Genomic DNA, 17,677 nt, shown 5'->3' on the forward strand with positions numbered 1-17,677 from the left:
ATTTTTTTTCTGGAAATAATAGCTAATGTAATTTGAGAAGAGAAAGAGATAAACACAATGAATATTGGCAGGAACAAGCCAGTGTTTGTATTGTTTGAAGCTAATGTAATGTGTGCCTAAAAAACTCAGAAAATCAATTGAAGAACTATCAGAAACAAAAGGAGACCCTATTAAAGTGACTGATTACAAAATTAATAAACAGAAAATTAATTACTTTTCCTTTAATGAAATAATTTGATATACTTTCATAATGGAGAAAATCACAACTTTAATAGAAACATAGTAGATAATACATCTAAGAATAAACTTAACAAAAATGCAAACATATGCCAGACCTATAGAAAGAAAATGCCAAAACTCTAAAGAAACTTAAAAAAGAAGAAAAAATGAAAATGCATACCATTTCCTGATATGGAAATGCCCAACATAGTAAAGATGTCAGGACTTCCTAAAATAACCTATAAATTCATGCCATTCTGATTTATATGTATATGTGGGTATGTGTATACATGTATTTTAAGAACTTGAACAAATGGTATTAGAGTTTTTCATGTAGAAATAACAGAGAGAGAGAGAGAGAGAGAGAGAGAAAGAGAAACCAAACAATAGTGACAGGGACAGAGGTAGGGGAGTTTTTGGTATTCTATCCCAACATATAGGATATTAAAATGCAAATGAAGATAATAACAGTGAAAACCATTTGGAACTCAATAAAAAATAGATAATATGGAACAAAGGAGTTTAAAATGAATTTTTTTTTTTTTTTTTTTTTTTTGTGGTACGCGGGCCTCTCACTGTTGTGGCCTCTCCCGTTGCGGAGCACAGGCTCCAGACGCGCAGGCTCAGCGGCCATGGCTCAGGGGCCCAGCCGCTCTGCGGCATGTGGGATCCTCCCAGACCGGGGCATGAACCCGTGTCCCCTGCATCGGCAGGTGGACTCCCAACCACTGCAGCCACCAGGGGAGCCCTAAAATGAATATGTTTATACACAAATTTAGGTAGCATTTTAAATGAGTGAGAGAAAGATGGATTAGTCAATTGGGATAATTAAATAGCTCATTGTGAAAAAAATAAAGCTGGAATCCTACCTCACTTCTTTTTTTAAAAAATTTATTTATTTTTAAATTTATTTATTTTTGACTGCGTTGGGTCTTCGTTGCTGCACGCGGGCTTTCTCTAGTTGCGGCAAGCGGGGGCTATTCTTCATTGTGGTGCGTGGGCTTCTCATTGCAGTGGCTTCTCTTGTTGTGGAGCATGGACTCTAGGTGTGCAGGCTTCAGTAGTTGTGGCATGCAGGCTCAGTAGTTGTGGCTCGAGGTCTCTAGAGCGCAGGCTCAGTAGTTGTGGCGCACAGGCTTTGTTGCTCCACAGCATGTGGGATCTTCCTGGACCAAGGCTTGAACCTGTGTCCCCTGCATTGGCAGGCAGACTCTTAACCACCGTGCCACCAGGGAAGCCCTACCTCACTTCTTATACCAAAATTTATTCTAGCTGGATCAAAGATATAAACATTTTGAAAAGAAAAAGAAAGAAAAGAAAAAGAAACAAAAATTTGAAAAGTATTAGAAGGAAGCAAGAGTGGATTTTACTTGTAATCTTGGAATGCAGATGGCCTTTCTAAACAGAACATAAGAAAATAAAGACATGACATTAAACTTTTAAATTTTTATATGACAAAAACCACATAAAAAACAAAGTCAAATAAGAAATAACAAAGCAAGAAAAATATTTGTAACACGTCTGATAGTCAAAGACTTGATCCCATAATGTACAAAGCGTTCTTACAAATCAGTAGTAAAAAGATGAACAACCCCCCCAAAATTGGGGGAAGATGTGATCTCACAGTTCACAAGAAAAAAATATACATGTCACGTAAAACATGAAAAACTATCCAACCTCAGTACAGTGAAATACCACTTTTCACCTATCAAATTGACAAAGATAGTTTGGCAAAACCAGTGCTGGCCCAGTTGTGGGGAAACAGGGTTTTTTAATATACTATTAGTGGGCATATAAAGAGACACAACATTCTGGGATTGCAATTTGATAGTATCTATCAAAATATCAAACGCACATACTCTTTTTTCCATTAATTCCACTGCTAGGAATTTACCCTACCACAAACAAGAAAGACCCTAATGGTTTCTTTGTTTTGCATTTTGTTGTTTGTTTTGTCTCCCTCTCCCCTGAGGCTTTGTTTAAATAGCAAAAACTGGAGTCAGTCTAAATGTACATTAATAGGAGACTGATTAAATAAATTTCAATACTATGTTGCTTTGAAAAAAATTAGATAGGTCTACATGTGCTGTTATAAGAAGATCTATAAATTAAGGAGGAAAAAAGGCAAGATGAAGGACAATGTACATGGTGTATTTTGTAATTAAAAGAATATATGTACATAGATGTACTACATATTTTGGAATAGCATTCAAGAAACTGTTAACAGTGGTTATCTTTGGAGCCTTAATACTTAAATCTTTTGTAACATGGGCATGTACTTTTTAAACGTTTTATAGAAGTTATTTGAGTGGTGGGATTATGGGCCATTTTAATTTATGTTTTATACTTTTCTATATTAGGAATAATGAATATATATTTAAAAAAATAACTGTGCCCAGAAGGGGAGCCATCTCTAAGGCTCCTCTGGTAATAGTATCAAGACTCATGCTTTACAGAAACCATTGTCTCCTCCTTGTCATCAGAGATGGTCCAGGGGAGATTCGGGGGTGGGGGAAGTTAGGTGCTTTTTTCCTGGAAGAGAGGCCATATCTTTCTTCAGATTCTCAAGGGGATCCATGACCACCATAAAGGTCAAGAACCATTTTTGGAGGGAATTTCTGCGTTGAGAGGGAAGTTAGACAATGAGATCATTTTCAGCTCTCAAGTCTGCGTTTCTTTTAGACACACACACACACACACACACACACACACACACCCAAGGGAGGGGTGTTAGACTCTTGCTGTTCCCTGATCTGCTGACCTGGGTATTTCTGCAACTGTCCAGCTGTTGTTCCTATGTTGGGCGCCGAGGTGGAGGCCCGCAGGCCATATCCATTGGGAAAAACTGTGACAAGTTTGGGATTGTGGCGCACGAGCTGGGCCACGTGGTCGGGTTCTGGCATGAACACACCCGGCCAGACAGAGACCAGCACGTCACCATCATCAGAGAGAACATCCAGCCAGGTAAGGAGTCTGTATGGAGCCTGGAAGACACCAGTCAGGCAGGTGGCATCTATGGGGTCAGGAAGGAGTAAAGAGAGGGGGGCGGGGAGCAGACAACACTCGTTTATAAGTATGGAGGCCTTTGTCACCAGCACTGTCCATCGGTGGCCCTTCCTGGGAGGTCATCTGCCAGAGCTTTTAGGAGAGAGCGGAAGTGATATAACTTTCCACGTTGTAAAGGACAATGAAATCCAATTCCATTTCCTAACAGGAACAGAATCTACCAGAACACTGTTGCAGCATCAAAGCTGATAAGCCAGAAAAAGAGTTCTCCCAGTTGCTTTTCTAAGACTCATTTTTGCTGATGTAGGCAACATATTTTTGAAACTGAAATATAATTAAGATACAGTACTTGTAAAAACAGTATTCCTGCCTATCCCAAGGCAGATAGTGTCTAGATTTCTTTAAAATACCTCCTCCTGTGAAACAGTTTTATATATAAATTCATATTGAACATGAAAGTAGCTGGTTGAATGATATAGTTGCCTTAAAAATGCTTTCGAGAGCCTGAATTGTGAATGTGGGGTTGAAGTTAACTCTTGGATTTGTTTTCTTTTGTTCCATCAATAGCAAGATTAGAGATTTAAAAACAATTTTTTTTTGAGCAATCAGACTGATAATTAACCTGTCTGCTAACTGAGTTTAGGAGGTTTTTTTTGTTTGTTTGTTTGGTTTTTTTTGCGGTACGCGGGCCTCTCACTGTTGTGGCCTTTCCCATTGCGGAGCACAGGCTCCGGATGCGCAGGCTCAGCGGCCATGGCTCACGGGCCCAGCCACTCCACGGCATGTGGGATTTTCCCGGACCGGGGCACGAACCTGTGTCCCCTGCATCGGCAGGCAGACTCTCAACCACTGTGCCACCAGGGAAGCCCGAGTTTAGGAGTTTTGAGTGTCATTTTGGGAGGGGTGTTGTGTGGTGGGGTGCGACCACATAGTGCTGTTCTGTTTCAAATTTCCAATCTGTTAAAAACAACAAGAACCACCGCCAAACCTGTCATTTGTCTGATTGGGCTAACAGAGCTCTTGGAAGTTGCTATGGGCCCTCCTTCTCCCTCCTGTGCCTCCTTTCAGGTGCCTGCCTTGGTTTTCAAAGGCCTTAACAGAGTGTTGTGTCACAGGTCAGGAGTATAATTTCTTAAAAATGGAAGCTGGGGAAGTGAGCTCTCTGGGAGAGATGTACGACTTTGACAGCATCATGCACTACGCCCGGAACACCTTCTCAAGGTCGGAATCTATGGTTATGCCTCGTCTGTGTTGTACTGTGCCTGCCGCAGGCTTGGGTCGGATTCCTGGAGGTCTGCGGAGAGCGGGTCTCTGCATGTCCCTAACACAGTTGGCGTGTCTGTCCTTGAAATACAGTGGCCTCTGGGCTGCAGTGAAATATAATCTAATCAGGTTCCCGCTAATAAGATTGAATCCCATTGTGAAGCTGGTGTTTCATCATGCCCTCATGTCACAAGCAGCAAACTGGAAAAGGGAAATTATCAGGAGGTTAGCTGGGATAATAACTTAGAGGCTCTGTGTAAAATTTCCAGTGGGGGTGGGTATCTTCTAAAGTACGTCCTTGATGTAAGCATGGTGACGCTAACCAGTTCTCCTAGAAGCAGTGTGGTTTATTGGAACCTAGACTGTGTCAGAGCTGGGAGGGTGGTAAATCATGGGTTCATTTTAGAAGAAAATGAGCCTCCGGCCAGCTGGTGGGCACGCAGGTAGCTGGGACTGGAGTGAGAACACAACTCCAGGTCTCCTGCCTGCTGGCCGTGCATGATGGTAGCTGTTTTCCTCAAGCGTGGTCACATCAGTTATTTACAGCTGGCATCAGCAGGATCTGTTTTGATGAGTTCGTGCTGTGCTGGACCCAGTGTTAAGTATTTTCTGTATTGCCCTTGCTTCTAGATCATATAAGTGTTTTGTATATAGAAGTTTTCCCGTGCTAGTCCCAGTTTTGTAGGTCTTTCCACTCTTGACTTAAAGGAGAAACAGTGCGAGTATTCTCTCTTGGCATTTTTCCCTCAGTCTCTTCTTAAAACCAGCTTCTTTGCTCTTTATTTATTTAATCATTAAAAAAGATTTGAGGTGATTCCCAATATATACAAGAAAAAAAACTAGGTGAGAAAACTTGGGGATAGAAGGAGGGAAATATAAGGGTAGATGGCTAAGTTGAAGCTTGGCATCAATTTGGTATTCAGAATATATGCCATAAAGTCATGTACCCTTTGTTGGGGTTGGCAGAAAACCCTGCCCTGTGCTTCCTAGCAAGTCATAGCAAAGAGGGAAACAATTCATTTCATGAGTCTCTGTGTTCATAAAGATCAAAGGAAACCATTAGGTCAGGAGACATAGTGCTCTTGGGAGTGGAAGGAAAACTATTTACCCAGGCTGCTTGGCTGTTGGGTACGGCTGCTGAAAGTATCCTGTTGATGAGGTCGTAGAACCGTGGGAGACATCCTCCAACCCTCAGCATCCCCCGTTCCATGGGGGCTCTGTGCTCTGGCCACACAGCTGAGTTAGTTAGGATGGCCATCCTGCACCCAGGCAGGGGCTCTCCAGAATGCTAATGGGAGGAGTTTGGCCAAAGTCAGCATCTTTGAACAACTGGCATGGGAGTGACCTACCCTGTTTTCTTTACTCTTCTCCTGGCTCTTTATCAGAAGACACAGAAGGCAATGTGATGTGGTGACTAGACCACTGAACTGAGAGTCAAAGGCTGGACTCTAGCCCTCGTTCTCCCATGTACCTTGCTGTTGAAGGAGCTCCAGACAGTAATTAGGGGCAGCTGTGTGTAGGGTCAAATCGCCACCTCCCTGGGCCTCAGTTCCCTCATGAGAGAGTTGGACCAGATGTTCCCTGAGCCCCTTCCAGCTCGAACATTTCAGGTTGTAATTTCTTACCCAGAATGGGTGAGGGATTGACAGATATGATCGCACTCATTGCCATATTGGAAATCCGAGGCTTCCTCTTCCACGCTGGGAAACTGAGACTTTGAGGGACCTACCCTGGGAGTGTGAGAGTCAGGATAAGTGGCCCCTCTGCAGATGTCAGAGGTGGGATGCTTGGGTGTGGAGGTGGGACTGATTCAGGTTTGGAAAATGGTTTAGGGAATAGCCAGCTCACATCGCATCGGCCCCAGGGGTTGCAGGCGGCTAAGTAGAGCCAAAGTATTGATTTTTTTCAGGGAATCAAAGTCAAGTTGGTCCAGGTGAGAAGCTTGTACCTTGGGTCTTATTTTTATAGCTGTCCAAACTCTTCATATTGCTTTATACCTTATCTATCAATTATTCTTATAAATTTATTTATTAATATTTATCTGTTGCATTCTCCTCTCCCTCACTGGACTGAGATCTTTGAGGACAGAGACTATCGCATTCTCTTCTAATCCCCAGCACCCAATACAGTGCCTGGCACAGAGTAGCTGTTCAATAAATATTTGTTAAATGAATAAATTAATGAATGAGTCGAAGGAGACAGGAGATCCGCAGTGCTGGGGACTAGGTGAGGGAAGAAATGTCCATCGTCTCATTGTAGTTCTTTCCACATGCAGTTACAGTGGTCACTTCATTAAGAAGAATCTACAAGTTTCTATTATGTAGGAAATTTTGGATAAATTACTACTAATGGGATGTAGAAACTGCATTGCCTTCTCCATGCCTGCGATGTGCCAGAGGCCGAGGCAAGAGTGCAGACAGACTATCTTCTGGCACCAACATTTCTTTTCTTCTCTTTCAAGAAAAAAAAATTCTTTTTTTTTCTTAGTTCTAACCCGTAATGCCATCCCTTTTGCCCCTCAGGAGACAACCGTTTTAACACCATTGTCAGCGTGAAGCATTTTATCAGCACAGACCAATGGAAACCCATGGACCAAACACATGAAATAACAGTTCCCCATCAAAAGTCCACCTAGAAGGGAGATTGGCAAGGGAGCAGCACATGGGTGTGATGGGTGGCTAGTTAGGAGAGGAGCAGCTTCCCTGAAGGTGTCAAAGGGCGACAGAAGTCCCCTTCTGCTAACATGATGTTATCTATTGTTGTACAACAATCTACCCCCAAACTTAACAGTTCATAAAAACTTATTTTTTTATGACATTGTGGGTCATTCTGATTCATTCTTCTCTGGTCTTGCCTGGGATTGCTCCCACAGCAATACTCATTAAGACTCTTAAGACCCAGGCTTTAGGATGTGCATGACATCACCTCTGTCACGTTCTGTTGGCCAGAGCAAGGCACAGGACCAGCCCAGATTCAAGTGATGAAGAAAGAGATTCTACCTCTGAATGGGAGGAGTTGCAATTTTGTGTTGCAGAGGGATACGGATGTTAGGAGTCATGACTTGTTATTTTAACAATCCACCGCAGCTACCTTCAAACCCCTGCCCCAGAGCTGAGAATGGTTTTGGCAAATCTATTTTGTAGCATTGTCCCCTATGCCAATTTTCTGCATGGATTTTCAGAAAACTACTTTGTTCATTGGGGGCATTTATCAATGGAGTCTTTAACTGGGTACTTTTTGTAAGATTTTCCCGCTCCCTAGTTCCATGTCATTACTCTTGGTCACGTATCCCCTGGAGCTAGCCTGCACATTGTCTTTGATTCTGTAAAAGAGAAGAAAATGGCCTATAGAACATTAGCTCATCTCAGAGGCGAATGCTATTCCTGCTGATGGGAAACCCCGTCTTCGTGTGTCTTTACGATTATTCTTTCAACTTTATTCCCTCTAGTTTATTGCAGTCCCTCCCTCCTCCCCATGGTTGGACCCAGGCTGTGGGGAGTGATGTCTTTGGAGGTTTTGTTGGGCAAGGGTCCAGGAGATGAGGAGACAGTTCTCTGGTACAGGGGCTTCTTTGTTTGGAGAACTCAGAGCTGACAGTTTTATTCCCTAAGGGCATCTGCCCAACCCTTTCTTAGCTTAGCAGAATGTCAATGCTAAGAGTGTCCTACATAAAAGGGGGGATGTAACTGCAGTGGTTTATATAGGGATGTCTCTTGTAGTAAACATCTTCCACAGCCCACCACCGTGCTGGCAGCTCAGGGACGTGCAGGGGAGGCAGTCTCAGCTCGCAGAGCTGTCTGAGTGTGAGCCCAGGCTGTTCCTCCTGCTTTGGTTTTAGAGGTTTCCAAGCTTCCTAACTCTATCATGTACCTAACAGACATTAAGACCTGTTTCTTGGGTGGTGGGAAACACTGGCTGGAGGGAGGTAGATGCTAGGAGGCAGGTTCCAGGCCTGCCTGCGTTCAGTTCAGGGCTGGCTCCCCATCACTAGCTTTGTACTCGGGTGAGTCCCTTAGGCTCCGCAGGCTTGGTTTTCTCACGGGTAGAGAGGACCCCTAATAGCAACGGCACCTGCTTCCTAGGGTGTTTATGAGGATTAAATGAAATGGTGCATTTAAAGGGTCCAGGCAGGGCCTGGCACATAGGAAGGTCCTGTGAACGCACAGCGGGTGTGAGCACACACTCTCCACACAGCAGGCTGCTGCCTGAGTTGCCTACACTGTGTGGACTTCCACATGGTCATTTAGCCTGAGTTGCCAAGAGATTGTGCTGAGCCTTGCATTTCATGCAGCAAAATGTCTTTCTCCAGGAAAATCAAGAAAACAATTACAAGTGAACACATTTTATGTTAGGGCAGAAGTACCCATTTTTAAGATTCATATGTGATTGAATTTAGAATTTTATGTAGAGTTAGCACTTGTGGTTTCAAACTTGGTGAGGTCACTGAGGGAGACCAAAGATTCCACAGAAGTTTCTCTAAAGGACCCAGAGGTGAGGCGATATGAATTAGAGAGAGACAGGCCAGGTGGTTAAATGTTGGGGAGAGCGGTGCTGAAAAGGACATCGGCAGGCGATCTAGGCTCTGGTGTGCTAATATAGGAAAGAAAACGAGCTTGAAATCTGATTTAGGGAAAAAGTATATACACAAACAAAAAGGAGGCACTAGGGATAATATATATTTTCCAAGGTAGTGCAGAATTTAGGGAAAAAGAAATGTTTGAGAGAGAAAAGAAAAAGGAAAGAGCAGCTTATAACTAGGTAACAAGCATTTTTGCATTTCCTTTTGAGTATAAATAATTATTTTGCAAAATCTTTTGATGCCAGTGTCCTATCTTGGCTGCGTAAATTAATTCAAGAAGCATTTTTTGAGTTGGCTATGCTTTGGTCCCTGAGGGCATAGAGACAAAGGACCCAGTCTCTCTGCTGAAGAAACTTATTGTTTAGCAGAACAGACAATTATCATCACCCCAAAAAAGACAGTACAGTATGATAAGAAGAATCATATCATATTAGGCGAATAAGGCCCAGAGGAAGGAGTGGTTCACTCAGGATGGGAGGGATAGAAAGGGCTTGGGAAGACTTTTAAGAGGGAAAGCCATCTGATGGGGTTTTGGAGGATGAACAGGAGTTTGGTAGTGGTCAAGAAGATGGGGGATGGGCAGCCTTGGCAGAGGACAGCTTGTTTAAGGGCATTTTGGGGGCTAGCAGGAGTACTAGCTTGCTTATGATAATGGGTGAGGTGGAGGTGTCAGGAGAGAAAGGCAGAAGCCAGCGAGCCACAGGCCTGGAGATCCAGGTGGTGATCGGAAGTCGGCGAAGGCCTGTAAGCAGAGCGGGCACATGCCTGTCCTTACATTTCAGGATGATCACGTTGCAACCTTGTGGAGGGTAGAGCAGAGGTGGCAGAGTCTACAGGGGGGAGGCCAGTTGAGAAGCTACTGGAAAGAGAGTTCAGGAAGGAGATGCTGATTGCTAAACCAGTGGTCTGGAACGAGGAGGAAGGCATAGATTCAAGGAATGTATGGAGGGTGCCATGGACAGGCCCTGGTTCCCAGTTTTGACAAGGGAGTGGGAGGAAGAAGACAGAGCCAAGGGCACCTTCAGATTCAGTCTCAGGAGACAGGTTCATGGAGGGAGCAGGAGAACGGAATGCATTAGGTTTTGAATGAGTTGGATATAAGAGCTCCATTGAACAGTGCAGTTGAGGGGTCACCAGACTGCTGTCTTAGCAGATGGTTCTAGAGCTGGAATCAGAGAATTAGCTGTCAGCCTGTAAGTGTCAGTTAAAACCCAGGGAAGCAAGTGGAGCAAGAGAGAGGAGAGAGGAGAAAAGAGGAAGAGGGCAGGACCCTAGGGATAGCACTCCTGGGAAGCAGAAGAAGGAGAGATCCTAACTTACGGCTCAGAGAGAGCAGTGCCTGGGAACCAGGGAGAAGAGAGTCCAAGAGAGGAGGGGCCAGCAAAGGGCCCTCTGCAGAGAGGGCAGGTGAGCATTGGCAAGGGTCCATCTGACTTGCCAGTTGGTCGGGGACTGGGGACCATTGCTGACGTGGTGAGATCACAGCTGGATTGAGGAGTGAAGGACAGGTAGGCAGCCAGACAGAGAATGGAGACAGTTCTTTCCAGAAACTTGGTTAAGAAGGGACAGAAAGGAATAGGGTGGTAACTGGAGAAGGTGTCGTTTCAAGGGAAGGCCCTACCCTCCAGGAGAGGTCCCAGGTTGGGGGTCTGGAAGCAGAGTGGGAGGATCAGGCAGGGGGTAAACCACACCCACAAAATGGAGGTGTGAATAGGAGCCAGTACCCAGCCAGGCATCCTGGTGGACATTTGTCTGCTTTGCTCCTTTTAGGTTTCACTCCCATTGGAGCAGAATGAGATGTAAAAGTTAGAAGGGGCTGCCATGACCATCTAGGCCAATCTCTTACTGTTCAGAGGGGTGAACTGAGGCTCAGGGAGGGAAGGGACGTGTCCGAGGCAAGTGAGGCCTTACAGGTGGCAGTGAGACCTTACACAGAAATCTCTAGGCCAGAGCTCTCTTGACTACCTCCTGTTCTTTGCATTCATCCCGTTTTCCATCTGATTATCCCTCTTGCCAGCAAGGCCCCCAAACTCTGAACTGCTTTATTCACCACCTCATCAACGCGCGCTTGCTGACCAGCCCCTGAGAACCTCACACTGTACTGGTTCCCAAGCTTTCTCTGGAGCCTCTCCAAGACTTACCCATGTTGGGAGCTGCCCGTCGCACAACTCCAGAGGGCGCCACTCACACAGTTGTCTCTCTGAATGGTGCTCCCTGCAGCTGTGCAGTGGGGGGCCCTGGGGCCTGGACCTGTCGGGGCCTTTGTGGAGATGCTCGGTATACTTCAGTAAGGAAGCCCTCAGGGCCACTGGGCTAGGGCATAGTTTTAAACTTGGCAGAGTCATTTTCCCATTGGAAAGGGAGCCGGCAGCTGAAGAAATGGAATGCTAACATGCCAACACAAGGGGAGGCAACGTCATGAGTCACGTCAGCCTGGGGCGAGCAGGCCAGGGGGTAGGAATGTTCCTGGGGTTGTGGGCAAGGAAATGAAGACTCTAAATCCCCACACGGACAGCCTGACAGCCTTGACTTTTCATTCTCCTTTCTCGCTCTCTCCTTTCTTCCTGTAGAGGAGTTTTCTTAGACACCATCCTCCCCCGTCGAGACGACAATGGCATCAGGCCAACCATCGGCCAGCGTGTGCGGCTCAGTCAGGGAGACATAGCTCAAGCCAGGAAGCTGTACAAATGCCCAGGTAACTGTGAATCGCAGGGGTTCCAGGGCCTCCATAGCACCACGGAGACAACTCCACTCAACCACCACGGGCAAACATCCCTGGTGCCGGGAAGACACCTTGGGGGACATGAAGAGTCTCCCCCTTAGCAGTTGTCATTCCTGGTGTGCTGAGGTGCTGGACAGTGCAGAAAGCCCAGCGGTGGAGTGACTGCAGGTGATGAAGCGAACAATAGGTCTTAGAGCCCACAGCTTAACTTGTGGGAAGCTTTGGAATTCTCCGGCAAAGCCCTGACGTTCAGAAGAGGAAGAGGCGTAGTGGTGCAGTAGTGAACGGGAGTCCAATGCGGTGTGCCTCCCATAAGGGTCAAAGCACTCTCCTTTCTATGGGAGTAGGGGATGTGGGTTTGGTAAAACAAGGACCCCAGGTTTTGCAGAAAGGCAAAGAGTGAAGGAGAGTGTTTTTGAAAGGGTAGAAGCCAGCTTCCCAAACACTGGAAGGCAGAGGGCATCTCAGTGCTGTAAATGAGATCATTTCTATGGTCTTGGGCTCTCCTAGCCATCCAGGGTGCTTAGTCAGTGGCCAGTATTCTGCCATTGGAGACAGGACGGTACACTGGATCCGAGCAGATGTCTGCTTCTCTGCCAGTTCAAAACCCCCCGCCCCTTGACTTTGCCCTCTTTGCTTCCATCTCGTTGGCTTCAGCATTGTCACCCCCGCCCCCCTTGCCTCCCGGGGGGGAGCTCACGTTGGCCCGTTTAAGCTGCTGAGCTTCAGTGTAAAGCGCTCCTTTACAGCAGCCAAGTTTTTACCAGTGATGGGAGAGAAGGCGATTTGGTGGTTTGGGGGGGAAGAAGGGAATTCCATTACCAAAAGGTCCAGCAATCTTTTCCAAACTCCCAGACCAAACACGTGGTTTGATCATGGGACAGAATATTTGGAATAGGGGCCACCTTAGAAACTTGGACTCTCAGCTTGTTTTCAAACGACACTGCCGGCAGGACACACTCACTCACAAAGCGACAACCATACTTGACCCCTAAAGGACCGCAGTGCTGGCACTGCTTCCCTCCAGGCCACCGTTCTGGGAGACCCCCCGACCATCTGTGTCCTGCACCTGCACAGAAAAGGGCTCTGGCTGCCCCAGCTCGTGTGCAAAGGACGGGGTGCTCAAAGGACCGTGTGGGACTGCTCCATCATGGCACTCTGGGAAATAAGCCCATCCAGCTATTAGTCATCTGGGGGCATGTTAGGGCTGAAATACAGGATACACGTATCATATAACCTTGCTGAATTGAAAGAGGAACCTTACAGCGTTCCCTGGGAAATGCCATAGTATTTATTTAGTTATAATGTATATGCTTCTTACTTCCCAAAAGGATTGGAAGCAGCTGGTAAATACCATGGAGCCATACAGTAATGTATATGTTCTTGCAGAACGTTGATGATTATTCTAAAATAATTTCCATGGAACCCTCGGGGGTGTTCACTGCTGGGCATAATCCTCATGATGCCTGGCAGTTGTTCGGTAACACGATATTGAAGCCCCAATATCCAGGATTTCCTGAGGCCGATGTGGGCCGTTCTCCAGCTCTTCCTTCCTGCAGCTCCAAAAACTGCATCTTCAAATAGTTTCAAGTAGTAACTGAAAGCAAAGGTGGTTGCCGCGCAGAGGCTGAATTGCACGTAGGAAAAGAAGTGTAAGGCAGTGTGTTTCCATGTTGCTGTTTATTGCTATATACACAGTACCTATAACAGTTCCTAGGACACAGTAGGCACCCCAAAATATATTTTGTTTGTTTCTTTGATGAATAAATGAAGCTTTTCATTTGTTAAAAAAAAAAAAAAAGGCAGTGTGTTTCCCACACTTTGGAGGTGGCCCCATGAAAGGAGGGGCACTCAGCAAACCAATGTACCTGTCTTTGGGGTCTGAATCCCTAGAGATGAGGAGATACAAAAGCTACAGCTTCCAAGCTTACGCATAGAGATACCTTTTCTTTTGAGGACAAATTAGGGGAAATATTTTTCACATACATAGGACTAGGCTCTAGACTCCAGGCAACCCTCAAACATTCAAGGGCAGAATAGCCTACTCTAGAACATTCCAGCTTCCTGTGCTTCTGGTCATTTTCCTCTGTTTTCTTGACTATTCCGTAGCTCTTTCAGAGGTGGGTAGCAGAAAAAGAAGAGACAAGATTCCAACTAACAGCTGAAATAAATTTCAAAGCATTTTCTTTTTGCTCCATGTGCTTGCACTTTTGTATTCTCTCTGCCACAGATATTATTAGCAGTAATTATAACGGCCGCTATGTAGGGGGGAACTGACAGTGTGCTGAGCACTGCACTGAGCCATTTCATGTAATGCAGATGGTTTCATTAACCCTCTAGGTAGGTCCCACCCATTTCACAGAAAAGAAAACTGAGGCCCAGCAAGGCTGGGACATTTGCCCACCACCAAACAGCTGGCTAGAGAGCTGAGATTGAAACCTCTAGGTTGTACTCAATCCTGAGAGGCTCAGAAGAAACCCCTGGGGTGTTACTTTTTGGCCCCCAAGCCCGATTTTTGCTTTTATTGACATTTATTTGCTTTTATTTTATTGACATTTTGCCAGAAAAATGTCAATCTGCCTGACATGCTTTTTGCCAAGGTGTTCTGAGAGCTTTGGCTGGTAAAGGGGTGAATTTGCTCAGCAGCCCTGTCCAGGGGGCTGCATGGGCGGGGAGTGCGTGCACATGCCTGGATCACACGTGTTGTTTTGCTTGTGCAGCATGTGGGGAGACCCTGCAGGACACGACGGGAAACTTTTCCGCACCCGGTTTCCCGAATGGCTACCCTTCTTATTCCCACTGTGTCTGGAGGATATCGGTCACTCCAGGGGAAAAGGTAGGTATGAAACCACCTCAGGAAATTACAGCGCATTCTTTGAGTTGGGTGAGGCATGAGGAACTAGTATTATTATTAATAGTAATAATAATAGCTGTTATGTTATGAGCACCTACTATGTGCCAGTCACTGGGCAAGCTTGCCTAACCTTCATGATTTCTGGACTTTCCCACCAGCCTCCCCCATACAAATGGAGGCCTATGGACTAAATGTCTACAGGGGTTATAAATCAAGCTCACAGTATGTAAAACAAAGTAGGTGCCACCCTCCTACCTTGATAAATACACCATCAGGATGCCCTGGAAGGCGAGGATCCAATTTAGAATTTCTTGACACTTTGGAGTGCTGTTCTGGAAGGTGGCACTCCAGGGAGAGCTGGCCCCCAACCACGGCTGGCCCCTCTTCCTCTTCCCAGCCCCAGCTCCATCTAGGAGCACCCAGGGCAACCCCCAGCCCGCAATCCCAAGCACCCCCCACTCCTACCTTGCAAACAGCTGTTCCTTGGCTCCCTCTCCAGTGGAGGTGGACTGGCCAGGTGTGCTGTCCACCCTCTGGAGGATGGATCCAGGGCAGAGGTCCTTGTACACCTGGAAGTGGCCTCAGGGCTATTTGGGCAGGGAATTCCAAGGCCCTGGGGTCCTGAGGTGCAGTCTAGGAGCTGGGAAAACTCTGTATAGGCACATTCCTTTGGTTCTGAAGATTCCATGACCCTCTAAACTTGAGCCCAGCTCAGGGGCCTTTTTTGCCCTGGTCCAAGGGTGGTATATTCTTAATCCTTCTGCAGGGTTCATCTCCTTATATCCATTATTTGAACAAGGAATCCGAGGCCCAGACATTTTAAAAATTGCCCACATTCAGAGGAAGATATAGAACTGGGAACTGGGGCTTCTGCACCTCGAAGCTTGTATTTTTCCCTACCCTTCACTACAAACCCAAGGGTTCTTCATGTTGTCTCAACCTAGATGCAGCTACTTTTGCATCTCTGCCCCTTGGGTCTGTCTCCCTGCAGTCATACCTATCGTGGCTTGTCTCACAGTATCATGACTGCTGGCTATTTGGCTGTCCCCTTTCTAGACCCTAAGCTCACTGAGTACAGACATGGTTCACCTCAGCACCCAACACAGCCCATGGCACAGAGTCATACAATAAGTATTATTTGTTGAATGGATGTGTAGATGGATGAGCGGCTGAATGGAAAACTTACAGGTGGGCGTACAGTGGGAGGTGTTGGATTTTCAGGAGCCTGTAGCCAATCTTCAGATATTCCTAATTCATCACTATAAGAAAAATGTCCACATAAATGTTGAGTTAAATATACTGTGATAACTAGAGAGAAGCAATGGCTTAGACCATTGTGAGCATTTTATACAGGCTGGGCGCTATTCTCAGCATATCGTGTGGAGTCTCTCCTTTAATCCTCACAACAGCTTCATGTGACTGGCGCTATTACCACATCACTTTGCAGTTAAGGAAATGGACTCGCCTAAGGCTACTCAGTTTGTTGTAGTGGGATTTGACCCCAGGCAATTGGACTCTGAGAGCCTGAATGCTTAACTATCATCCTAAATTATTCCACAAAGGGGACAGGCTGATAGACATTTGAACATGCATTCATACACACAGACTCACATGCACACATACACATACACACACACACACACAACAGCCACACGCACACATCCTTCCTCTGACTCTAAGCATTTATGACCCTGTGGTTGTCATCATGAGCCTGAGAAACTTCAGACCTGTCTGCCTTGGGCAGATGAGGTCCTTGTGCCTGCAGGAGGCATCCATGGGAGGGAAGGAGGAGGGGGAGGAAGGGATCTGGCAATCCCTATATGGTTGAATTGCCCTGAATAGCAGAGGCTCTGTGATATGTTTGAACTGCATGAGATTCACCAAGCCTTAATTATTATTGCTGACTGGGTGCAGGGAGAATATATCATTGAAATTCCAGCACCAATTATTTCAACTTCTGCTTCACCCACCCAGCCTTCCCCAGAGCTGCTGGTCATCAGCAAACTTGATTGATTTGAGTTTCACCTCTTTTTTAAAAAAAAAATTATTTATTTATTTATTTATTTTGGGCTGTGTTGGGTCTTCGTTTCTGTGCGAGGGCTTTCCCTAGTTGTGGCAAGCGGGGGCCACTCTTCATCGCGGTGTGCAGGCCTCTCACTATCACGGCCTCTCTTGTTGCGGAGCACAGGGTCCAGACGCGCAGGCTCAGTAGTTGTGGCTCACGGGCCTAGTTGCTCCGCGGCATGTGGGATCTTCCCAGACCAGGGCTTGAACCCATGTCGCCTGCATTACCAGGCAGATTCTCAACCACTGCACCACCAGGGAAGCCCGAGTTTCACCTCTTGTTCATCACCTCTTCCCCTATGGTCTTTATGGTTCACTAACATACTTAAATAATTAGCCTGAATACTTATCCGTTCATTCAGATCATGAACATGTAACCAAGGAAGTTGTAATAACATTTCCTTTCTGAAATTTTAAAAAGCAAAGGCTAAAGAATTATATTGCAACCAGTTAGCAAGGATTACTGAGCCCTTCCACCTAGCACGGTGGGAGAGAAAGAAATCTAAGTACAACCTCTGTCTTCAAGAGACTTACAGTTTAGTTGGGGTCCTCCCTTCACCCCTAGGGAGTCTCATTTAATTGAAGGAGGGGCATTTGCTTGGCACTGATATCTTTTTAACTTCTGAGATGATTCTAATCCACAAGCAGGTTGAAAGAAAAGTGACATCACACACACACACACACACACACACACACACACTACAACACAGGAGGTAAGCTGGCCAGTTATTTTCTGGTACTGACTTCATTTCCTAGGAGATCACAGGGCTTTGTGGAAGACAGTGCTCCTTGTCCTGAGACCTGAACAAGGGAGCTGGTGGACACACTCAAGATGGGCAGCCTGTGTGAAGATCACTTCATGTGTCCAGTTCATGGTGCATTAAGTGTACATTCAGTGTGGCTTGATTTTTTAAATCGCCATTCATCAAGTGTCTAATATGTGTCAGGCATAGCACTACACACGCCATAT

The 17,677-nt window shown here is 45.9% G+C and overlaps 1 protein-coding gene across 1 annotated transcript in view; it reads left to right on the forward strand.

Moving 5' to 3' along the window:
- Positions 1-17,677, forward strand: part of TLL2 (tolloid like 2) — a 138,365-nt gene that overhangs the window by 87,118 nt on the left and 33,570 nt on the right. The window contains exons 6-9 of the mRNA XM_060111148.1: positions 3,005-3,183; positions 4,341-4,446; positions 11,638-11,762; positions 14,510-14,625. Of these exons, the coding sequence (XP_059967131.1) occupies positions 3,005-3,183; positions 4,341-4,446; positions 11,638-11,762; positions 14,510-14,625 (526 nt within the window). The remainder of the gene's footprint in view (positions 1-3,004; positions 3,184-4,340; positions 4,447-11,637; positions 11,763-14,509; positions 14,626-17,677) is intronic.

This window comes from Mesoplodon densirostris, chromosome 1 (assembly GCF_025265405.1).
Source record: "Mesoplodon densirostris isolate mMesDen1 chromosome 1, mMesDen1 primary haplotype, whole genome shotgun sequence".
Taxonomy (NCBI): domain Eukaryota; kingdom Metazoa; phylum Chordata; class Mammalia; order Artiodactyla; family Ziphiidae; genus Mesoplodon; species Mesoplodon densirostris.